The sequence below is a fragment of the Indicator indicator genome, chromosome Z (genome assembly GCF_027791375.1).
Source record: "Indicator indicator isolate 239-I01 chromosome Z, UM_Iind_1.1, whole genome shotgun sequence".
NCBI lineage: Eukaryota > Metazoa > Chordata > Aves > Piciformes > Indicatoridae > Indicator > Indicator indicator.
Window position 1 is genome coordinate 5850796 of NC_072053.1, and position 25772 is coordinate 5876567.

The 25772-nt window shown below is 42.3% G+C and overlaps 1 protein-coding gene across 1 annotated transcript in view; it reads right to left on the minus strand.

The window, feature by feature from the left end:
* Positions 1–19306: 19306 nt before the first annotated feature.
* XRCC4 (X-ray repair cross complementing 4) overlaps positions 19307–25772 on the minus strand; it is a 171136-nt gene continuing 164670 nt past the window's right edge. Inside the window, exon 7 of the mRNA XM_054398023.1 lies at positions 19307–19415. Coding sequence (XP_054253998.1) covers positions 19307–19415 — 109 coding nt within the window. The remainder of the gene's footprint in view (positions 19416–25772) is intronic.

Here is a 25772-nt window from a genome sequence, read left to right on the forward strand (position 1 = left end):
ACTTGTCTAATAGAGAAGCCAGTGCTCTCTTTAGGTGCAATACACCACTGCTAGTAGCACCATCATCACCAGTACACTGAATAGATCTACCATGTGTGAGCAGGACATTTCATGAGACTTAAGAGAGAAACATGAGATATTAAACACAGGTGAAATATGCATAGCCTGCAGGGTGGGACTCCCAGTGAGGAACAGGGTTTGGTATTTTCTCTTCCCTTGCTGCTTTCATGAAGCAGCAATTTTAACTGTGGACTTTTAGCAGATCCACCGCTGAAGGGAGATGTCTCAGAGGAGGAATTGGCAAGTGTTAGCCTCTGGCAGTCATGTGGCATCAAGTGATGCTTGCTGCTCTGAATCTAAGACCATTCTAGGGGAGCATGAGAAAAGATTTCCTTGAGAAAAGCTATCTGATGTCAAGTTAGCTCTCAAAGGATTTAATATTTGGAGAGCTTTGGCACCTAGCATGACAGATGATAGTTGCTGGACAGTGTACACTGCTGTGTGCAGCTATGAAGGCAGCATGCAAGCACATGGCCAGCAGGTCTGAAGACAAATCCTGTGTGTTAGACAAATGCACAGAATCACAGAATCACACAGAATGCTCACATCACAGAATCACACAGAATCACAGAATTATTGAGGCTGGAACAGAAGAGCCTGACCCCCACCTTACTGCAATTTCTCTTCAGGTAGTTGTGGAGTGTGATAAGACCCCCCTGAGCCTCCTCTTCTCCAGGCTGAACAACCCCAGCTCCCTCAGCCTCTCCTCACAAGACTTTCCCTCCAGCCCCCTCCCCAGTCTGGTCGCTCTCCTCTGCACCTGCTCCAGCACCTCAATATCTTTCCTGAAGTGAGGGGCCCAGAACTGCAGACAGTGCTGGAGGTGAGGCCTCACCAGTGCCAAGTACAGAGGCAGAACTACATCCCTTGTCCTGCTGGCCACGCTATTCCTGATGCAGGCCAAGATGCCATTTGGCCTTCCGTGCCCCCTGGGCACACTGCTGGCTCATGTTCAGCTGCTGTCAGCCAGCACCCCCAGGTCCCTCTCCAGACACTCATCCCCCAGTCTGTAGTGCTGCATGGGGTTATTGTGCACTTGGTCTTGTTAACCCTCATGCCATTGGCCTCATCTTCCTACCCTCCAGGAGGTCCACACTTACCCCCCAACTTGGTGTCATCCACAGATTTACTAATGGTTGACTTGATCCCCTCATCTAAGTCATCACAAAGATGTTGAATAGACCTGGGCCCAGTACTGATCCCTGGGGGACACCACTGGCCACTGGCCACCAACTGGATGCTGCACCATTCACCACCACGCTCTGTGCCTGGTCATGCACACAGTCTTTAACCCAGTGAAGGGTGCACCTCTCCAAGCCACAGGCTGCCACCTTTTCCAGGAGGATGCTGTGAGAGACTGTGTCAAAGGTTTTGTTGAAGTCTAGGTAGACCACATCCACAGCCCTCCTCTTGTCTACCAGGCAGGTCACCCAATCATAGAGTGAGATGAGATTGGTTAGGCAGAACCTTCCTCTCCTAAACCCATGTTGTCTGGGCCTGATCCCCTGGCTGTCTTGTACATGCTCTTTGATGGCACTCAGGATGAGCTGCTCCATAACCTTGCACTGAGGTGAGGCTGACAGGCCTATAATTTACTGAGTCCCCCTTTTGGCCCTTGTGGATGGCCATCACATTGGCCAGTCATCTAGGACCTCCAGTCATCTAGGACCTCAACAGTTAGCCAGGACCAGTGATAAATGATGGAGAGCAGCTTAGCCAGCTCTTGTGCCAGCTCCCTAAGAACCCTAGGATGAATCCCATCTGGACCCATTGACTTGTTAGGATCTAAGTGGCACAGCAGGTCACTATCTAGTTCATCCTGGATTACAGGATGGCACTCCATCCCTGTCTACCAGCTCAGAAGCCAAGTTGCCCTGAGGATATCCAACCTTTTTGTTAAAGATTGAGGCAAAGAGGCTGTTAAGTGCCTCAGCCTTTTCCTCGTCTTTTGTTACTATCTTTCCCCCTTCTTCCAAAAAGGAATGGAGATTTTTCCCTGGCCTTCCTTTTGTTATTAACGTATTTATAAAAGCACTTTTAATTTTCCTTCACAGATTTGGCCAGATTAAGTTCTAACTAAGCTTTTGCATCTCTAATTCTCTTTCTACATGATCTTACAATATCCTTAAATGCTTCCTGGTTCACCTGCCCCTTTTTCCAAATTGATACACTCTGTTTTTTCCTGAGTTCTTGAAGAAGCTCCCTGCTCAACCAGGCTGCTCTTATTCCCTGCCAGCTCATTTTTCAGCACACTGGGACAGCCTGCTCCTATGCCTTCATAATTTCATCCTTAAAGTAAGCCCAGACTTCCCAGGCCCCTTTGATTTTGAGGGCTGCTTCCCAAGGGACTCTCCAAACCAGCATCCTGAATAGATCAAAGACAGCCCTCCAGAAGTCCAAGGTAGACCTTTTGCTGACAGCCCTCCTAACTTCACCACATGTTGAAAATTCTATCATATCATGGTCACTGTGCCCCAGCCCACCTCCAACCACCACATCTTCCAGCAGCCCTTCCCTCTTTGTAAAGAGTAGGTCTAGCTGGGCACTACTCCTGGTAGGCTCGCTTACCAGCTGCAACAGGACGTTGTCATCCACACATTCCAGAAACCTCCTGGACTGCCCCCTTTCTGTTGTGTTGTACTTTCAGCAGACATCTGGTAAGTTGAAGTCCCCCATGAGAACAAGGTCTAGGGAATGGAAGACATCACCAGGTTGTTGAAAGAATGTCTCATCGGTGTCTTTATCCTGGTTGGGTGGTCTGTAGCAGACTCCCACCAGGATATCAGCCTCGTTGGTCTTGCCCTTTGTCCTTATCCATAGACATTCCACCTTGGTGTGTCTAACATTGAATTTGAGGCAGTCAAAGCACTCTTTAACATACAATGCTAGCTCTCTAGCTCTCTTTCCTTGTCTATCTCTTCTAAAGAGCCTGTAGTCATCCATTGAAGAGCTCTAACCACGCGAGTCATCCCACCACATTTCCTTGATGGCAACGATATAAGGGTTCCCCTGCTGTACAACAGTTTCTAATTCCTCATCTCCAGTGGAAGACCCAACATGGTGATGCTTTTAAGAACAACAACAACAACAACAAAAAATTCTGGCTTTTGTTCCTACACTTTAGGGGAAAAGTTTATATCAAGAGATCTCAGAAAATCCTGTGATGTCTGAAAAGTCTCATGCTGAGGCCTGTCAGGATAATTAACAGATGTAGACAGCCACTATCTCGGCATGACTAAGCTAGTTTTACACCAGATGAGCCAGAATTATATTTATTTTCATTTCACAACATGTTCATAATTTTAATGAACTGGCATGAGGTACATACAGGAAAACAAGACACTGTGACCAATCCTCCTCCTGAAGCTGCTGGGTCTGGTATGTTAATGGAGAAAGCTAACAAAGCAATCGCACTGCAACCATCCAACAGACTGAGCAATGTGGCTGGCAGGGAGAGGAGTGAGCAAGCAGTTTCTGGGGCTGATTCTCTTGGACCAGGCCTGTTACCATCTATTTATGATCAAATCACATAATTGCAATGATATATATGATAAAATGATAATCTTTGTGGGTGCCATGGACAGAGGCATTGAGTGCACCCTCAGCAAGTTTGCTGATGACACCAAGCTGTGTGGTGCAGCAGACAGGCTGGAGGGAAGGGATCCATCCAGAGGGACCTGGACAGGCTGGAGAGGTGGGCACAAGCCAACCTCATGACGTTCAACAAGACCAAGTGCAAGGTCCTGCATCTGGGGCGAGGCAATCCCAAGCACAAATCCAGGCTGGGCAGTGACTGGCTGGAAAGCAGCCCTGAGGAGAGGGACTTGGGGGTGCTGGTGGATGAGAAGCTCAACAGGAGCTGTCAATGTGCACTTGCAGCCCAGAAAGCCAACCAGAGCCTGGGCTGCATCAAGAGAAGTGTGGCCAGCAGGTCAAGGGAGGTGATTCTCCCCCTCTGCTCAGCTCTGGTGAGACCCCACCTGGAGTACTGCATCCAGTTCTGGAGCCCCTATTGCAAGAGGGATATGGACATGCTGGAAGGTGTCCAGAGAAGGGCCACCAGGATGATCAGAGGGCTGGAGCACCTCTCCTATGAGGACAGACTGAAAGAGTTGGGGCTGTTCAGTCTGGAGAAAAGGGTCCGAGGTGACCTTCTTGTGGCCTTCCAGGATCTGAAGGGTGCTACAAGAAAGCTGGGGAGGGACTTTTTAGGCTATCAGGTAGTGATAGGACTGGGGGGAATGGAATGAAGCTGGAAGTGGGGAGATTCAGACTGGATGTGAGGATGAAGTTCTTCCCCATGAGAGTGGTGAGAGCCTGGAATGGGTTGTCCAGGGAGGTGGTTGAGGCCCCATCCCTGGAGGTGTTTAAGGCCAGGATGGATGAGACTCTGGCCAGCCTGATGTAGTGTGAGGTGTCCCTGCCTGTGGCAGGGGGGTTGGAACTAGATGATCCTTGTGGTCCCTTCCAACCCTGACTGATTCTATGATTCTATGATTCTATGATATAAAGGAAGAAGACTGCACTTTAATCCAAAAGCACTTGGCCATGGAAACAGAATACTCAGGCTGAAACACAAGAAATGCTTTTCACACAAGGCAACATTATGCAAATGTGTAGAAAAGTAAGTGGAGGCCAAGATGTATTACAAGAAGACAGGCAGGTAAAGAGGCTGAAATGGGAGTTAGACCTTGTTGTTTTGCTGTTGGAACAGAAACTCCATTTTCCTACCACTGACCAGAAGAAGAAGCCAAAGGATGCTCCACAGTTGTACCTGTGCATAACGTCACCTCCTTATGGATTGACACTTGTCCATGTCAACAGCTGGCCAGATGTTGACTTGCATAGCAAAGGCTTTTCTGTTGCAGCAGTTGCAAACATTTGTACCTTATTTTAAAAGTGTCCTGAGAGTGTCAGATTAAAATACTTGAACAGGAAATTGTGGATACACAGATCACTTTGTTGCACCAAATAACATGGCATAGCATTACTTTAACCTCTGAAGGCTGAAGAGAAGATGATTTAGTATAGGGCCAGACTCAGCTCTGCCCTTGAATGTAAGGACGCAATGCTCACGTTTTGTGCTTGCCCTGTGATATGGAGCAGAGCTACACATGTAGGAGATAAGGAGTGAGGATCACTCAGGAGATAACAGCCTTCCTCTCTCATAAATTCATTCATTGGTCATCAGCCAAGGTTCCTCAGGATCATTACAACACCAATGAGCGTAAGAAATTCCCATTTGCTTTTGCAACTTCTTTACTTCCTAGCAAGGCATACAGCAATCTATTAATAAGCTGTAAGAACAGTCACTGCTAGCTTAGATCATAGGTCTGCTCAGTTCAGCATTTGTCCACAACAGTGGTGAGAAGAAGTGAACAGGGCAATACGGATGATACTTCTTCCCCATCAGTCTCTCAGACCCCAGATACTATTAGCCCAGGGTATCTCCTGGGACAACATTTGGTGACCCTTTTCTGGAACACTTGACCCATTTCCTCTTAAAGCTGTTTTCACTTTTAGCATCCACCCTCTCTTTTGGCAATGAGCTCCAGCAGTTGAACAAAGAGCTGCTTCCTTTTGTTTGTTTTCATTTGTTCAGTTTGTTTGTCAGTTCTTCTTCAGCTACGTTTGAAGCTCCATTACTCACTTGTTCTAGCATTCTCCACTGCCTCAAGCTACCATCCCAACCATTTTCATTTATGCTGTAGTCTTTTCATACATCCTTTGTGGATGACAAATACCAGAGAATACTGAAATGTGACTCATTATTTCTGCTTAGCATTTTAAAGGATCACATAGTGATCTACCAAAGATTTTGGTAGCAAAAGTAGTTTTTACTTATAGGGGCTTGCACATCTTATCCAGATATACCAAAACCAGAACTAGGGCTTTTGAATAACTTATGAATTCTTCTGAGTCACACCTATGATTTTAATTGAGTACAGCTGCCCTGTAGGATTGACTGAAGATCATCTTCTGGTTTTGGTACACATGGATAACTCAGACCATCCCTTGGCAGAGGGCAGAGACAGTGAGCACATCTGAAACTCCATCCATCTTTAGGACTGGGATCAGCAGTGGTACTACAGTCTGCAGCTTAGACTCCTCTCTCCTGTAAATAAACAAAAAGACAGCCTACTGTTTTTCAAAAATTCAAGCAAGGACTACCTCATTCCTCCATAGCACAGCTAAGGCAGATGCTTTTTCATATGTTACATGGTCAACAGATTCCTCCTGCCTGTAAGGTGTCCCTATGCATTGTCTGTTTCTCATCCAGTCTGCCATCTTAGACATGCAGTACCGTTTTATTTAACTTTAAAATGCATGTGAGTCACATCCTTTCTTACCTGAAGTTTACATAAGGTTTGGGGTTGACTGCAGTGAGGTGAGGACTTGACTCACGGACCCCCTTAAGCAGAGCTCAGTCAAATAATTAGGTGCTACAATGGAAAGTAATTCAATAAAAAAGGGCTAAAGAAAAATCTAGCCAAGCAAATAAAGTATGACTGTCATGAGAATTTATTGAGACATTTTCAGGGTCCTCTAAGGGATTTTATTTTGTGGCCATTTTCTATTCAAATTGTAATCACAGGGCTGAGTGAGGAGGAACTTCTATTTGGTAATGCAGTCCCGGTGAGAGGGAGGGTGAGTGTGTTACAATCACAAGCAATAAGAGAACAAAGAGGCTCAGACCAGCCCAACTGAGAAGTGAACATCAATTTGAACATTTTTCCCTGATCTGGAAAACAGAAATCACTGTTAAACAGGAAAAGCTGTCCAGAATGTGTCTGCCTCCACTTTAGCCTGACTTTTAACATTTTTTTTTAATTTATCTCAAAAATCACTTTTGTGCTGAGGGGAAAGGAAAAGAGATGAAGAACTTATTGTGAAACCTGCGTATATCTTCTGTGAAATCAGAGACTGCATCCTTCACTTTCTGGCTTGTATATCTTCTTGTGCTAGTTAAGTTTCATTTTTCATTTTACGGTCTTGAACTGGAGTGATGAAACCAAACAAGGTCACCCTCCCACATCCCATTGTTTTGAGAACTGCCAGTGGTTTTCATGCATAAAACTTTGGCCTTGGCTGCCTAATTTGTGAACTTTAACTTTGGAGATGTCTCCTCTGCAGCAGTCTTGCATCAAGCAAGTCTGCAGGCTTTACGGAACCCTGCTCTTCAGTAGGAACTTCACACTATATCACTTCTCCTTACACCTTACTCAGAGGTCATGTATGTCCTGATGCCATGAAGGCAAGTTGGTCTGTGAATTTTGCAACAGGGAAGAGTTCTAAGCAGTGGGGAATGGAATCTGAATCTCCAGCTCCAATCTGAGTGAACCACTCCATTAAAAAAGTAATCTTTCCAGTCCTGCTTGAGTCTTGCCTTTGACTGATCCTTCCTCCTCTGGTGGTTTTAATCCTATTCAGGTGCCTGGACACACCTCTGATTAAGTTTAATTACACAAATGCACCTGCTCACAGATTTAAAAACCTGACCTGAAGGCAGATGAACCACCTACTGAAATAGGTGAAAGCAACACAAAAGTTCTTCAAAGCAGCTGCAGCGGGAGAATGGAGGCTGCAAAAGTAGGAAATTGCTACCTTGTTCCTCTCTACCAAACTGAAAGCAAAATCAAGATTGGAAAAAGAAAAATGTTGCAAAACAACAGCTTGTTCTGGGCCTACTGCATCTTATTATTGAGCAGTTGCAATAAATCATCATCCAGTTTGGCTGCTCAACTCAGCTGAAATCAGAGGAAGACACAACATTCCTGGGATTTGTCATGAGGAGGTTTGTCACATCTTCCCAACACTTGCGTGTGGGGGAATGAGACAGGCTTGCAGGAGGCCAAGTGTTAGGCAGAAATTATTTCACTTCCTCTGTGTCTTTGCAGCATAAAGTATTTCTAGCCATAAATCAGCTCTGATTAGTTTATTATGGAAGTTTAGGTTAAATGTCTCAATAGCTCTTTTGTCCTTGGGAATCCAATCTTATTTTTATAGATATTTATTAGTACAGCTTCTAGACAGCTGATTTCATTTCCCATCTCTTTGTTTTTGGCTCTGTTGTGGGAAGGATGGAGTCATCGACCTAAAACACCCGCAGACATAAGAAGCAGGGCGCAGGCTCTTCTCTCTGTCAGTCACACTGACACCACACTGCGTGTGTTAATGAGGAGGGGGATGAGAAGCTGCTCAGAAATGGACTCTCAGCTATTCCTTTCCCACAGACCTGCCACAGTCTTAAAGAAATGCGGTTAGGAAAGCAAGCCTTGACCGTGAACACTGAATGAATGTTGACTTAAGACAGGTCTGTCCTGCTGAGGAAAAGGTGTGCAGGAACAAGTGCTGCTAAGCCATAAGTAGAAAAGATTCATAGCATCGTGTCTGTTAGCTTGCACTTCTCCCCCAGTTTAAAATCACTGTATTCTCCTGGGTGAGTGAGGTAGGGATGGTCTGACTCAAGCAGAAGGCTGGTGCTCGCTATCACTGAGCTTTGTCCACTCTCACATGAACAACTTCACGGACAGCTGTGGGCTAATAGCTCACTCATCCTCAGTTGTCCACGTTACATGAGGATTACAGCCTGTCTTTTCCATCAGCTGTAGAGAATAATTAACTAGTTTTTGTAGAGATGGTGGCAGGAAAAGCATTGATGTGCCAGACATTATTTGCTTCAGTCCTGAACCTTTGTTATTTAACATCAGGGTTCTACTGCATGTGTCAGGCATCTGAGCACTCAGCTTTATGCAGCCATTCCAGAGCACCAGTCATACTGTTGCACTCACTACATCCACACCTAATATAACATTTGCACTTGGCTTCCACCACAGCTGCTGAAAAGAGGGTGGAGTGAACTTAACTTCAACATGTCTGGTAAAAGTTCTCTGCAGACAATGTCTAATGAGGTTTTGATTTTCCAAAGTAAACTTACAGCAGCTTATACGAATGCAGGACCTTTTCTGCATCCCTCACAGAAGGGAGTTTGCACTATCTGTGTGCCAGCCCTGCCTGCCTCTTGTGTGCCAGCAGCTCCCCAGGATGCTCTGCACTATGCTTCTGAGGGCAGTGGAGAATGCTGGAGCATTTAATGGGACTCTTCCTTGCTGAACCCCAAACACTAGAGCAGTTGTGTTTGGCACTGAGAAGGCTACTTTCTGGCAGCTTTTCAGTTTGAACAAATTCTTAAATGCCCTTTGGGCTCAGGACAGGTTGCAGCGTTTTCTGGATGTGGCTGTGAGACAGAGGCTGAGAGGGATGTAGCAAATGGTATTTAGATCAGGGTGCACTCAGCTGCCAGCAGCCTCTCCTGCAGGTTACTGGAAAGGATAAAGATTAACTTCTTCCCTCCATATGAAGGAAAATTAACCATGTCCTAGCTATGTGGGCATGGTGTTGAGAGTACTGCTAGGACTTTCTTAATACAGCAAGAAGTCAAAAGCAGAAAAAAAATTCATCTAGATGATGCAGTGGGTACAGAGGTGGGCCATAAAAATGATCAGGGGGCTGGAGAACCTCTACTATGAAGACAGGCTGAGGGAGCTGTGGTTGTTCAGCCTGGAGAAGGCTTTGGGGAGATCTAATAGCAGCTTTCCAGTACCTGAAGGAGGCCTACAAGAAGGATGGAGAGAGACTGTTTACAAAGGCTTGCGGTGATAGGTTAAGGGGCAATTGCTTCAAACTAGAGAAGAGCAGATTTAGATTGGATGTTAGGAAAAAGTTCTTTACCATAAGGGTGGTGGAACACTGGAACAGGTTGCTCATGGAGGTGGTTGAGATATTCAAGGTGAGGCTCGTCAGGGCTCTGGGCAACTTGATGTAATGGAGGATGCCCCTGCTTACTGCAGAGGATGTTGGACTAGATGACGTTTGGAGGTACCTTCCAACCCAGATCATTCTATGATTTTAGGATATAGGAAACTCTGAATTACTCAAAATACCAAGAACACCAAGCAGCAGATGGATTTGTGCTTGATCACAGAATTTCTTGGTTTAACATATTCTTTAACAAGTATCTACTATACATATTTCTTTGCTTCTCTGTTTTTTCAATTCTTTGTGGCATAAAAGCTATTCTAGTGTTCTTTTGAATAAAAATCTGAAAACCAGCTTAATCTTTCAGGTGACTTCACTTGATAGCTGCATGATATAGAAGGAAAAAATAGCAGTGAAAGCAGCAGGAATCACAGAAATATTCAGGTTGGAAAAGACCCTCAGGATCACCAAGTCCAACCAATAACTACTCCACAAGGTTCACCCCTAAACCATATCCCCAAGCACCACATCCAAACAACCTTTAAACACATCCAGGGTGGGTGACTCAACCACCTCCCTGGGCAGCACATTCCAATGCCTGACCACTCTTTCTGTGAAAAAAAGTTTCCGGATGTCCAGTCTAAACATACCCAGTTGCAGCTTGAGGCCATTCCCTCTTATTCTGTCACTAATTACCTATGAGAAGAGACCAGCACCAGCCTCTCCACAATGTCCTTTCAGGTAGTTGTAGAAAGCAATGAGGTTTCCCCTCAGCCTCCTCTTTTCCAAACTAACCAACCCCAGCTCCCTCAGTCGCTCCTCATAAGATTTATTCTCCAGGCCCTTCATATCTTTGTTTCCCCTCTCTGCACTCACTCCAGCACCTCCACATCTCTCCTGTATTCAGGTGCCCAAAACCGGACACAATACTCGAGGTGTGGCCTCACCAGAGCAGAGTAGCAGGGGACAATCACCTCCCTACTCCTGCTGGACACAGCATTTCTGATCCAAGCCAGGATGCCTTTGGCTTTCTTGGCCACCTGGGCACACTGCTGGCTCATATTCAGTTGCTTGTCAATTAGAACCCCCAGGTCCCTTTCTGCCAGACAGCTTTCCAGCCACACTTCCCCAAGCCTGTAGCATTTCTTGGGGTTGTTGTGACCCACGTGCAGGACCTGGCATTTGGCCTTGTTGAAGCTCATCCCATTCACTTTGGCCATTGATCCAATCTATCCAAGTCCCTCTGTAGAGTCTTCCTACCCTCATGCAGATCAACACTCCCACCCCACCTGGTGTAATCTGCAAACGTGCTGATGACACACTCCATGTCTCCATCAAGGTCATCAATGAAGATGTTAAAAAGAAGTGGTCCCAACACTGAGCCCTGAGGAACACCACTTCTGACCAGCTGCCAGCTGGATTTAACTCCATTGAGCACCACTCTTTGGGCCTGTTGACCCAGCCAGTGCTTTATCCAGCAGAGTGTGTGTTCATCCAGACCATGAGCAGTCAGGGTGTCCACAAGAATTCTGTGGGAAACAGTGAGAAAGGCTTTTCAAAGGTCTAGGTAGACAATATCCAGAGCCTTTCCCTCATCCAACAGTCAGGTCATCCTGTCAGAGAAGGAGATCAGGTTGGTCTGGCAGGACCTGCCCTTCATAAACCCATGCTGACTGGGCCTGATCTGTATATAGTTGTTCTCTATATGTTGTGTAATGGTGCTTGAGATGATTGACAGCTCTATAGTCTCCTGGATCCTCCTTTCTTCCTTTCTGGTAGATGGGTTTTTCCTCAAGTGCAGGTGTTGGGGGTCTGGACATCTTCTGTGCCCGGGTGAAACACAAAGGACCACATTCAGACTGCCTACAGGCACATTGTTGCGCATTGTGACTTCTGCCCACCATTTGGAAAGGGTCTGATAACCCTGTGTGTCAGGTTCTCTGAACTCCTCATTGGTCTCCAGAGCGCAGAAGCTACAACCATGGTGGCTACCTGGCCACCGATGGTTATCTACCAAGCTTCAAGAAGCCACAAGCTTCAGTGTTTTCCATTTATGTTCTTTCAATACTCACAGAGAGAAGTGTATTGGAGCAATTCATCTCACCTCAAGATAGGTAAACTGAAGATACTCAACTTTTCCTCACTGCCAAAGGAGCAGAGGTGATTGTCTTAGGCTGAATCCAAGCATTTTAAATGACCTAAATACTTTATTTGTAAAGACTGTCCTTGTGCTCACTATGCTTGTCCCTTACCATCCTCTTGTGCTACTAAAGGTTGGTGCTGGTCTCTTCTCCCTGACAATTAGTAATAGAACAAGAGGTGATGGCCTCAAGCTGCAACTGGATAGGGTTAGATTGGACATTAGGAAAATTTTTTTCACAGGAGTGGTCAGGCATTGGAATACGCTGCCCAGGGAGGTGGTTGAGTCACCAACGCTGGATGTGTTTAAGGGTCATTCAGATGTGGTGCTTGGGGATGTGGTTTAGGGATGAACCTTGTAGAGTAGGGTTCTTGGTTGGACTTAGTGACTCTGAGAGTCTTTTCCAATCTGAATATTTCTGTGACACTGTGAATTCAGCCCAGAGAGTTTCCTACTCACATCCTTCAGCAGCAGCAGCAGCTTCCCACCATTTGGGTTGGTTGGCCATACTCAATGTTTCTAGGCTCATCAGAGAAGGCCAGCTTGGCCAGGACACCAACATGTGGTGCTGAGCAGCTCCAGCATTCTGGGAAGGACTGTGCTCTCTTCCTTCCCAAGCTCCACCCAATCCTCATCTCTCTGATAGCACCTCTGGACCCAGTCTTGCAGTTTTTCCCCTCAAGTCCAGCAAGAGGTTGATAAGGTGACTTAACAAGGTAGGACTTTTCTACCACCATTTCTTGTCATTTATGACTCAAATTTTCCCTTCACACTTCAAAGCATTAGTAACAGCCATGCACTGAGGAAGTGTTACAGGATCACAGAATGATAGGGGGTCAGAAGGGACCCCTGGAGATCAGCCAGTACAACATCTCCAGTAGAGCAGGTTCACCTAGAGCTGGTTGCAAAGCTGTGCCTTAGTTGGTTTTCTTTATGATTTGCTTGACAACGAGAAAAGTGTTAATTTTAAGTGGTTCTGGGCAGTGACTTTTAAACTCCCTCTGGAATCAGTTGTCCATACTGGGCTTGTGAATAGTCCTGTAAATGTATTTGACTGCCTTTTTTATGTTACACATGACTTAAGCAGTCTAGAGGCAAGTTTGGAAGATGATGTAGAACTATGGCCAGCATTTTCTGCTTAGAACTCTGGCCTTTGGTTAAAAATAAATTGATTTTTTAAAATCACCTTTCAACTGCTGTGGAAGTCAAAGAGGAACTTGTAATAGCCCAGAAAGAAAAGCAGAAGCTAACAAGAGGAATACGTAGCAGACACTTTGATTACACCCACTTGCTCAGCTGATGGGAATCAGAACTATGCAGTAAAGAGAGGCAGGAGTTCCAAGTGATAGTTAATTAAGCAGAAAAAGAAGGATAATGTGATATTATTTAAACTACCCAGAGTAATATAGGTACTTCATGCTGTGGTGATGATCACTACATGAAAATACTGTAACAACTGTAATTGCATACAACCTGTGAAGCATGCTCTTCAGAGCACACTAGAGTGGATGTCTACCTCTGGATGTCTATTTTTCCATTAGACATTCCTCTCAGTCTCTCTCAAATAAACAGCTGCTCTGTGTGGAAGAGGATCTCCACGAACAGGATAATGACAGCATTTCTCTGCTTAAACATTGCATTGGTTTAATGTATTTGTTTCCTCATTGTGGAGACTGTTACAGCTAGGAACCACTGGTTTAAGTCTCAGCAGAGGCATAAAGCTAAGACTTGGAAGAAAACCTTCAAGGCACCTGAGGTACACATAAGCAATGAAGACAGAATGCACTTGCAGCAGGAGGGATTGCAGCATTCATTATTGGTGCTGCTAGGTGAGTGCAGAAAACTTCATAAAACCCCAGCAGACACAGCAGTTTACATTCATAACTGTTATTTCTACTAAACCCTTTTGGAAGATGCAGATGAAATTTATTCTCTGCTTACTGAATAACAATGGACTAGGCATGGAGTGAATGACTTGGCTATGGCTGAGCCTTCTCTGAGCATTGGAATAGATGATCTCAGGGTCCCTTTCTAATCTCTTCTATCCTCTGAGTCTATGATGTTGTAGGTATGATGGTAAAATCTTATTCAGCTAAGTATGTCTGCACAAGACAAACAGAACCATAAAATATTAAAACACCTTTCTTCCCAAGAAGTAACCTGAAAATAGTATGGTCATCAGGCATTAAGAAACCACTCACCTCAGATGAGATTAAGGCTGCTATAGCTGTTTGATAAGACCTGAGATTTCAGGCAAAAGAAGCAATTTGTGGTTATTGTTATCCCCTCTGAGCAGCAGAACTAGCAGGCAACTAATAATTAGACAATTCAAGGCATCTGCTGCCATCCTGTTTCCAAACAGAATGAATTAAAGAGGGTCAAGTGTCTCTATCCAATAGTCACCCCCTTTTCCACTCATTATTTAGGTCAAAAGTGCTTGCCCTTTCTCTTTTTCTCTTTCTTGCCATCTCTCACGTGCTCTTTCTCTTTTCTCAGGCTGGACTCCCAAGTTTTTCCCAACCAAGCCCTTGTTTTTTCACTACATTACTGTTTTTCCTCCCTATGTTTTTTCCTTCTTTGCACAGACATACAAACCTCTGTAACACAATACTCATCAGAAACATCTAATTCTGCAAGTCTTACTCATGCCTTGTTTAAATGTGGAGGATGCTTTTACTTCAAATAAGAAACAGCTGTTTCTCACAAGGCTTCCCAGATACACATCACCAACATGTTTCACTGGAGTTCCTACTATTTGTGCCAACGGCACTGATGGAAATGCTGAATGAGACAGGTCCCAAGACTCACCTCGATGGACCTCCAGAAGTAATCTTCCTTCACCTGGGTATTTTTATTTTCAAAAGTGTTGGTTTTAAAAATGGACCACATTTCGTTTTCCTAATGCTAGCAGATTAATACTGAGGGACATTATGACTGAAACTGATTTTGGAGTGCAACTGTAATAGCAGGAAAATCATTTAATGGTCATGGAAGGACGAAAATGCAGATGCTGACCAACATTATATGGAAAAGAAATGAGACAGAGGCTGACAGATCATAAAAAAGAAATTTAGGGGGGTGCTGTGTGGAAATTAATGAGACTTTAGACTTTGCAAAGAATAAAATTAGAGAAGAAAAATACTTAGCAGAAAAGTGGTACTAACCCCTGATGAAAGGATTGATTCATTACTGGAGACAAGAGTCTCTTCTACCTGCTACTCTTTTCAGTGGGATAACCAGCTCTTGGAAAATTTTTCTAAACTAGTATTATTCAGAAGATGTTCAAATACATTACCTTGGTCTCTAAGCAGTCTGGCTTTTATTGCCATGTTTTCCTACCATTCTTACTTCACTGATTCCACATTTTATTTTCCCCACAAAACACTGATTCCACATTTTATTTTCCCCACAAAATAGATGGCAAGCTAGAGAATAGCAGCTTTACCTTAAACATTTAGGAGCACCTGAATTCCCAAAGTTTTTTTTTCCTTCCTCAAGTACTTCCAGGCTGGTAGATGAAACTGCAGAAGTTGTCAAAGCTAGTCAGGCTACACTAAAAATTTCCAGGGAGTCATTTTTATACATACAATCATTTATATGTTACATGTACAAAGCAAGGAGAAACAATATCCCTAATACACACATTTATACACACAAGTGTCTACTTCTGGGAATAATAGTGAAAACATAGTTTTAAAAAGTGATTATAAGTTGCCAAAACATTATCTGAAAATCAAAATAATATTTGACTCCCAAAGGCAATACTTTATACAACACTTCCTCAAGAAAAGAGTTTTTTTTTTGGGGTTTTTTTTTTTTTTTTTGTTCTGAAGAAATTTTTTCTCTCAAAAAAAAAAATTGTAAATCTTTTTGAACTAAAAGACTTGGTGGATAAACCCAGACCTCACATGACAATTTGCTATGCATAAAAACAGACATTCCGTTTAAGTAGTTACATTAAAAGCATAAAACTTCAGATGAGTCTAAACTTTTAATGAAAGATAGCATGTTTTTCCTTCTGTAAAACAACTACATGTTTTATCTTCCCCCAAAGTAGTTTAAACTGAAGAACGAATTTACCTGGGAAATCAAAGAGAAATATTAATTAAAGGTCCCCTTTGAAATGTGATCGTGAAACGTGATCTGTGTTTCCTAACTTTGGTTAATTTCCTGTCTTGAAAACCCATCTGTGGGTATGGCTCTCTAGTTTGTCTTCTGTCAGCACTGAAGTATTTTGGACAGTGGAGAAGCAACTAAGATCTCAGGTCAGGCTACTTCATGTGACAGTTTTATATGCATGCCTGGAAAACATGGCCCTCTAAAAGATAAGTTAGAAAGGTATGCTTACAAAAGCAAGTCTAACTTTAGTATCTTCACTAAATAGAAGGATGAATGGAGTGATGCTCAAGTCCAGAACTGTGCAGTGTTTTCATAATGGTCTGGATGTTAGCAGTGGAGAAAGAACTGACTTCATTCCTTCATAAAACCAAACTGAGGAAGAATGAACATTCAAAACATAGAATCACAGAATCATAGAATCAGTCAGGGTTGGAAGGGACCACAAGGATCATCCAGTTCCAACCCCCCTGCCATGGGCAGGGACACCTCACACTACATCAGGCTGGCCAGAGCCATCTAGATAAACTAGAGGAATCAGCTACAAGAAGTCAGTATGGTTAAATGCCAGTTATATGGGAAGAGTCAGCTGCACAAACACAGAACAGAAAAACAAGTGACTACCTGATACCTCTTCATGGAAGAATCTAAGGATTATGGTAGATCGCAACATGAACACAAAGTAGGAGATACTGTGCTATTATGAAATAGGTGAAAGTTGTATTTGATGCATTAATAGAAACCAGTAGAAATCAATAGATGCTATTGGCTCACAAAGGAATCCTCCAACTCTGTAATCTTTGGAAAGACTTTGCAAGAAGAACTCCATTGGCATGGAGGGGTAGCATAGATATCAGCTTTTCTGAAAGACTTAACCAAGGAGTACTGAGCACAGCATTTAGTAGGTTTTCAAAAGGTATGTTATCAGGCATATTACTGAGTTACCTTCCCAAGCATCACAGGTGAGTTAGAAATAAGATTGGTTTGGTCAGTGAAGGCCATTGGGTCTATTTTAATGCATTGGGATAACAAGTAGAGGATAAAGCGGATGTCCTCACTTGTAGACAAAAATGCATCCTAAAGAGGTTTAACTGATTTTCTGCAGCTTTGGCAATGATAATTCTGCTTTCATAGAAAGCAAAAAAAAAAAAAAAAAAAAAAAAAAAAAAGCAGCTCATTTTGGTGTGTCTTTCCTTTCCACAGTTAACTGGAAAAAGGAACCTGAATGGCACAATAGCAATAATTTCTCACACAAATCTCAGAAAGGGGCATTTCACTAACACTTCTCATATGGTTGTGAAGACTGACAAATTGTAAGTAGGCTTTGAGGAGAGAAGAGGGGTCCCTGTGTATACAAACAGCCTCAGCTGACTAGAAACTGGCTCTGCACCACAGCTATCCTAACTAGATGGACCTGGCTGTCCTCATGCTGTTCAAAGTATCTGTCTGCCACCATGAGATTTTCTGCTCAACTCCTGTCTTGATTCTATAAACCTACAAAAAACAAAACAAACAAGAAAACAAACACCACCCACCCACCCCCATTCTGACAGACTTTATTGCACCTGCCAACTATGTGTAACATTTCCTATTTATATAACATTTCACTATTAGAAAACAACAGTTTCTTGAAAGCAGAGTTTCATGGGATGTTCAGCTCCATTTACTTTCATTTTCTGCTGCAGGCACAAATAAACCAAGCTCTTCTATTTTGGGTTAAGTCATGGAACATTTTCACGTTAAAACTGAAACTATATACAACCTTTTGCTGAAAGCATTGTCAAATCAGCACTGGAGGATTTTAAATCAGGCAGTGTCTACGAACGAGTGTATGAATAGGTCTTTTGTGGTCCTGTCATTTCTCAGGCACAAAGCCTTTGTAGCAAGCAAAATATTGTGGCCATTCATGTTTTTACTGCATGATTTATAACATTGTCCCAAAGCCCTTTGTGAATTTAATACACTGTGAACAAGTTTTCCAGAAAGGAATGCTCACATATATGATATTCCTAGATACTTATGTAGATTCTTAAAAGAGGCCCTGCAAATACTGACATGGATGTTTTTAGTTAAATATAGCATTGAATTTTGGCAGAATTAGGTCCTAAGTAAGCTGCCATTTCAAAACTACCAAGTAACTTCCAAGGACTATTGCAGGCCACAGAGCACAGAAGCAGGACTATGTTGCACAGTCCTGATTCCTTCAGTGAGATTACTCACGTGTTTAAAACCATTGTTGGATCACATTCTTTCTGAGACAGAAAAACTGTCTCTGTCTCTGCCTTAAATGAGAACTGATACAGGCTCTTAGAACTGCAAAGTAGAAACCTGACATGCATGTTTAGTTTTCTACTCTTAGTTTTGATTGCTGAAGGTAAATGAAAGGTGCTAAGTTACTTCATTGATGAAGCAGCTTTAAATCTGAATAAACACATCAGGTTTGGCCAGGAAAATGTCATCCACTTTGATAACTAGTGTCTTTACTCATGCCTAAGCAAATAAAACCCAAACTGATATATTTTTAGAATGCACTTTATTTTTTTTTTAGAAATCACCTTGAGAAAATTATGAAGTATCAAAATTTACAATTTTCAAGGCTGAGGGTTTTTACAAAAGGTTAAAATAGAGTCAATATTCACTTTAAAAGCACTTTACTCCCCAAAGCTAGAATACCTTAAAATGCATAATAATGCAGAGAATCTTCAAATAAAAGTGAAACAATCACCCTTTGGATGCTTCACATGAGAAGACATAATTCTAAACTAACAGTTTAGGAAGCTATTTCTCAGTCAGCGTTGAAGATGATTTAGTTAGACCACGTCTAAGCCAAGACTGTCAAGAAAGGGGCAGTATATAAGATAAGAACAGTGGTGGCCTTAACCTTCACATCTGACTTTCTCTGGGGACGTCTGATCCTGGCTAACTAGCAGCCAGAGACTGTCAGGATGCAAAAATACTGTGACCGTGCTCTCCTTCCCCTCATATACATGATAAAAGATCTACACAGAGGCTAAACTGATTTGAAGGCCATCACAAATCAAGCCTAGCAGGACGAGGGCCTGCAACTGCATGGTGAAGAATGAGGACAAGTGCAGTGCAAGAGGATTAGAGCAATATGTCATCGAATACCACCTTAAAGACTTCAGCTCAGTGTCTACAACAAAGACTTTTAGTTCTGTAGCTTATCTTTATTAGAGGCACCAGCCCCTCAGTTTTTCAGCCAACACATAACTAGATGTCATCAAACAGGTCTTCTGGCTCACAAGTGTTCTCCAGTGTTTCAAGAGACATCGGATCCGGGGAATGCTTGCCTGATGTCTTCTCTGAGGTGACATCAGGTCTGGGAAATACAAAGCAAAGAGATTTGAAACAAATTTAGATATACATGTAAACGATTCCATCATATACACTGCCAAGGTAACCACTTAGTAGTGTATTTTGAGATTTTTGTTGAGGTTATACATAGGAGAAAAGTGCTTTTTGTGAGGCCTAATTACTTGCTGAGATGGCAATGACAAAACCACAGATTAAATTCAGCTTATAAGTTTCAAGGCTTCTGCTATTTTGCTACAATTTTTAGGATCCTGAGAATGAATTTCACACACAATTCCCATATGTAGAGCTAGGAGGAGAATAAATGCAGAAAACATACAAAGGTTCTGCTCTTCTACCACTCCACAGGATGACGATGCTCTGCTAGTTGCTCTTTATTTTTCTCCCCGGTGCTAGGCATGTGCCTGTTTGTCCATCAATCTGACATGGAGGCACCCAAAGTATCAGATTGAGTTGTCTCAAAGGTCCACATCCCCAAGGTTGAAGCCTCTCTCTGAACAGTAGAGATGAAAACCAAGGCTAACGAAGAAAACCCTTCCCTAATACATGAAACTAGGACTTTTGAATCCCTGGCCTTCTACTGTACGTATGCAATGCTTACATTTGTTATAAATGCACAAATAGATGCAATGGCCATTCACTGATATGTGCATGCTGAGGTGTAGGTGGTTCCTCAGACACCTGGACACCACAGAGTTCCACATGAAAACTTCACACCTGAATTCATTACACTGAATAACTTGCTACTCTGCATCAGTCTGTAGTATTTTTCATTCCTTTGGCTGTCCTCATCTACACAGATCATGTAAATGTCTCTTGGCTACAAGAGCCTGTGGTGTTTTCTAAAAGCCCATGTTCACCACTTCTCCCTCTCTGGGACACTGTTCTAGTAAAGACAGCTGTGCATATGCCTGCAAAGGCAGAGCATCTTACTTCCAAAACTGGTGGCATTTATGACAGCTTCACATCCCCATAGGAATTAATAGGTATAGGCTGAACCCACAAAAACCTTTGAACCTTGCACAGACAGCTTTAATTTTGTGAACTTTAAGGTGGGGGGAATTATTGATCACAGACATAGGTGTTCTCACTGACAAGATATTTGAGGTGGGTATCACTGGGTGCTTTAAAAATGAGGAGTAGCTGAGGGAATGGGGTTGTTTAGTCTGGAGAAGAGAAGGCTGAGGGGAGACCTCACTGCTCTCTACAACTCCCTGAAAGAAGGTTGTGGTGACGTGGCAGTTGGTCTCTTCTCCCAAGAAACTAGCTGAGAGGAAGTGGCCTCAAGTTGCACCAGGGAATTTAGGTTGGAAATTATGAAAAATTTCTTTCCTGAAAGAGTGGTCAGGCATTGAAAGAGGCTGCCCAGGGAGGGGGAGGAGTCACCAGCCCTGGAGGTGTTAGTAAAACATGTATACCTGGCACCTCAAGATATGGTTTCCTGGCCATGGTGATGTTGACAGTTGGACTTGATGACCTTAGAGGTCTTTTCCAACCTGTTGATTCTTTGACTATGCTTTAGAGAATTAGGGTAGGAAGCAGATCTGATTTGCTTGTAGGATTTTAGAATGGTTTGAGTTTCATAAGGGCTGATGGTTTCATTCCCAAGAGTATTTCGCTGGTGTAATCCTGATAGAAGGTGGAAAACTTGAACATTATCAGGACCAACACATCAACCACCACAATGGGAAGAATGACAGAGAAGTGATGGAAAGTTATTACTTTCAGATTCTGCCACAGGAGAGCTGAGAACAATGAAGCATGCAAAAGCAATCTTAATTTTCAGATTAACTGGAGCATTATTTCTTCAACTGCTCCATGTTGTAGAGTCAACATAGCTAATGAAACTAAGCAATTCCTCTTCCTTTTATAATTTGGTTTCAAACAGATTCGAAATCAACTTTTCCAGAACTACCTAGAAATCTCTAGGGAGCATAAGCTTTTATAGAACACTCTAGTCTTCAAAACACAATGAACTTCCCAAGACCCCAGCCACTGTGTGATTCATAGCCTCTCACACTTCCAGTTTGTCAGGTCCTTGGAGGTTCAGAGCTCTCACTATGATGTTTCCTGCTGTGGACCTGGGAATGATTTGCATTTTGGGGTGGAACCCCCTGTGCTCCTGCAGAATCTACTGGGTAAAAGCCCAGTAAATGCTGAGTCTTGGATGCTATCACTTCCTAAGATCTCTCCAGTATTCAGAAGGGTTTCCTCACCACTCTATCCATCATCCAGTTCTGAAAACCACTTTAAGTTCAATGTACTGGTATATCCATATTATAATAATTACTCTCTCTGGAAATCTAGCTGGGCTTCCTCTGTAAACTCTTCTAAAATGCTTTCCTTCAGGTCTGAAGCAATTTTTTATTTTTCCTTTTAGTATACAGTGACATCTAGACAGACGTGTTTCATCAAAAGTCACTTGGACTAACTGTGAAGCAACCAGGTCAGAATTGTCAGAATTGGACCCTTAGCCAGTGATCTGGTGATCACTCCATGCTGTTCTGACTGCTAGCAATCAGCTCACTTTCACCCCAGTTTTCTTTTTAAAGTACAGTTAACATACCCAAACACAGCATGATGCTCAAGTTTACCTACTGAAATGGTGGTGTTCTTTTATCTTTCTAGGTCTGTCTGAAGCACCAAGTCCCCAGTAAGAACATATGTAAATCACACTGTGTGGAGCCAAACACTGATCATTTTAATTAATTCTGAAAGGTGTCATCAGCAAATAAATTAGGCTGTGAAGACCTCTGTACCACCAGAGGCTATTTGGGTACTGGAAATATTTTTCTAGAGCATATGCCCACAGGCCATATAAGCATATAAGACTAAAAGACTTCTGAGACCCCATGTCTCTTGACTTTGAGTTTTCACCTATTACAGCATTTTCTGATTTTGAAAAGCAAACCTGACAGTGCTTAAGCAGTGTCAACACCAATTTTATCCTCATTGGCTAAAATAACTGTTTTCAACGCTACGTATGAGATCACATCCATAAGCAAGATCACTGTTGAGTTTTACCACCACACAGCTAGAACAATTTGGCTTCTGTGTTCTTGCAACAACATGGTCCTCATTTAATCTCCAAGAGCTGTAATATCATGCCTGTGAATAAAACCAACTGCCCTTGCTAAGTGGAAGCATTAAGCTTTTATACATGAAGTTCATAAGCAACTTAATTTTGGTTTAAAGACTTGATGATTCCTATTTGCATGGCAATTATTCACTGAATGCCAATGGCTTGCTTTGTGCTGTGAAATTATTCTGAGTCTTGGATTCTCACTGAAGCTGTATTACCATACTCTGATGCATAGCTGAGTTAATTTCTTTAAATTGCAGTGAGTTGTATAGTTCTCTCTTGCCAAAAAGCCTGTCAGTAAGGCATTCTTTTTGAAAGTTTATTCTTCTGTGGGATCACTTTTTGAAGTCTTGCCTTTTGGTAAACTTAAACTCCATTAACACATCTGGAGAACTGCTGACTATAAGAGATCATTTCATATTTCCTGACATTTAGTACAAGGCCTTCATAAATTGAGACAGAAGACCAGTTCCACAGCTGGTGTGAATCACTGGAGCACTAATAATGTCAGTGGAGTTCTGCTGGCTTACACCAGCTGAGATTCTGGCCCAAGACTTGGAAGAAAGTGGTTACACTACTTGATATTTCTTTCCACTGCTGAGTAACAGCTATATGAAACAGTAGAAACACAACACTTTTGTACTTAACTGAACAGCACAGAAACTCAAAAGTCATGCAGGGTGATGGCTTTGCATAGCTTGGGAGAAAACACACCACCTTCTTTTGCAGGAGGACTGTGGACCACTCCCATTTGTTTCATGTGATGAGTTATTCCAGAGTTCACACAGTCCTCAGTCCTTTCACAGCCCCTGCACAACACCTTTCCTGTGGCAACACACAAACAGTTCCACAAGATAAGGTTTGGGAAGCAGTATGCAAGAGAAAATAATTTCCTATGTGCCTGCCACAAATGTGAAATTAAAAAAGACCTTCCCAGTGGCAAAAAGATCATACAAGTTGTAGCTGTGCTGAAGGTCAATCAGGTGAGAGGCTGCAGAATCAGATGCTCATCTTGAGGTACTTCTTGGTAGAATGATGAAAGTTTCTTTACTTGCTGTGGTTGTGTAGCCAGCCCAGCACATTAGGGCTATGATTTTACTCAGGTTTTACTCTTGAGCACCTGCCTTGTGATTTTAAAAGAGAAATGCTCTTGTAAATTAATATAGCTATAAAAATTTCCCAGAAAGTATAAGCAATCCAGAAGGTATACTTGTGTCATTGGATCCTTACATTATTCTTGTTTTTTAGTAATTAAAATTATTGGTTCCAATCAAAAGCTAACATTTTACTAAGAAAGGAGATTTCACCTCTCCCAGAAGATGTGTAGCTGTGTTTTAGGAAGAGGCTGAACCTCTCAGTCTTTTCTTTGGTACAATGGTTCATTTTTGTCATTAATGTGAAAAGATGAAGGCACGATGCTTAATATCTGCATATATTAGCAGAGGATACAATCTGATATATACTTCCTTCAGTATCATAAAAATAGGTGGCAGCAGCAGCTCATGAACAGAGAACTGGTAGTCATCACAGCATTAGTGTAAGAAGAAAGGTGAGGCACCTCAAACACTAACAAACACATGCCTTGTGACAGACAAGCAAAGGCTCAGAGCAACATTTGTGCTCCAGAGATGATACTTCTAGTCCAGCACAAGATAAAAGCTTGGATTCTTTGACTTATCATCCATCTGCTGTCATGGCTGTACATATACTGCCTTCACAGAAAGAAGAAAACTACTCATCAGCCATTGTTATTAAGGAGGGATTATGAAAGGTGCTTTGATTTAAAGCTCATGGCTATACATAAAACCTTGACTTTAAATAACTGATGCCCCATGGTGTGAGCTCTTGAGAGACATCATACTGACTGCCTATGGCTACTGGCCTAAGTTCAACCACAAAAAAAAGAAAAGAAATGGTGCAACAGAGGAAGGGGAAAAGCCTCTTATGCAAATAGACACATCAAGAACACATGTACAGACAGAAGTCCTTAAAGTTGAATCTTAAAAATGTTAAGTAGACTAAATTGAAACTACATGTGATTAAAAGTATGATGATATTCCCCTTTACAGAAAGGCTGCAAGGACTATAATATAAGATATATATATATATGTATAAGTATATCATTAATATAAATGTAATATATGACTATAAACTATACAGATGTTTTTCTTTCTAATTCCTTTTAAAATGGAAAATGAAACTCAATAATTTAGGTTTTGGCAATATGATTCTATGATTCCATGAATATTATGGGAATTCAACTTCCAGATAGATCTTGGCATTTACTCCTAGAAATACATGAAAACAAACCTATGCATTTCTAATAGATCTTGCAAAATACAGAGCCCAGCAAGTCATGAAGAACTTCATACATTCACTTTCATGATCTGAAATTACAGTTGATTGACTTTTCCAAAAGCTATGTTAGTGAAGAAACCAAAAGTTTTTCTGATGATTTCAACTATCTGAAGACAGTGGTGGTGTCAGGGATCATCAGACCCCAAGCTGCACCTGGTCCCAACACAAATTCACAGATGCTAGAGAAAAATACTCAAGAAATAGATGAAAATAATTATTTCTAGCTTGGAGGACACTGTCTCCATCTCTTTCAGAGTGCCTTCCATGCGTGACATTTTTATGCACTCTCTATTAAGTCTAGTCTCAGTTAGGGTCAGCAGACAGATGATGACAATAATGATAATAAGCTTGTTCAATTACACAGTTAATGAAGAATACTTTAAAGGCAGCAACCACAAACTTAATGCTCAGCCAGGGAATCAACGCTCCTTAATAAGTTTCCACCTCTGGCTGAAAGCCAAGCTGCAACTGCACCTGCATTCATCACAACCACGGTGCAGCAAGATAAGTCTGGAATTCCCTTAATAAACAAAACTTAAAGCAAAACTTCAAAAGCCAGGACAATCTCTAAACACTGTCTTAAGCTCTTGCAGCACCACTCTGTTCTCCAGCACTACAAACTATCAAATCGGGAGTGATTTTGATTTATGCTTATAGAAGTTGTGGGGTTTTTGTTTGTTTGTTTGTTCTGCTGTTTTGGTGGTGTTTTTTTTTTTCAATTTATATATCCCTGTAATCCTTCAGAGGGAGAAAAGTGAATTAAGAATCCCTTAGACATCACAGAAATTGATATAGTGATCTCAGCAAGAACGAACTCACAAACAAATCTGCCACACTGAAAAGATATTAGTCCATCTCTTGCTGATATAAATTTTAATGTTGATATAACTTGCAATGACTGGTCTAGATCAGTACTCAACATTA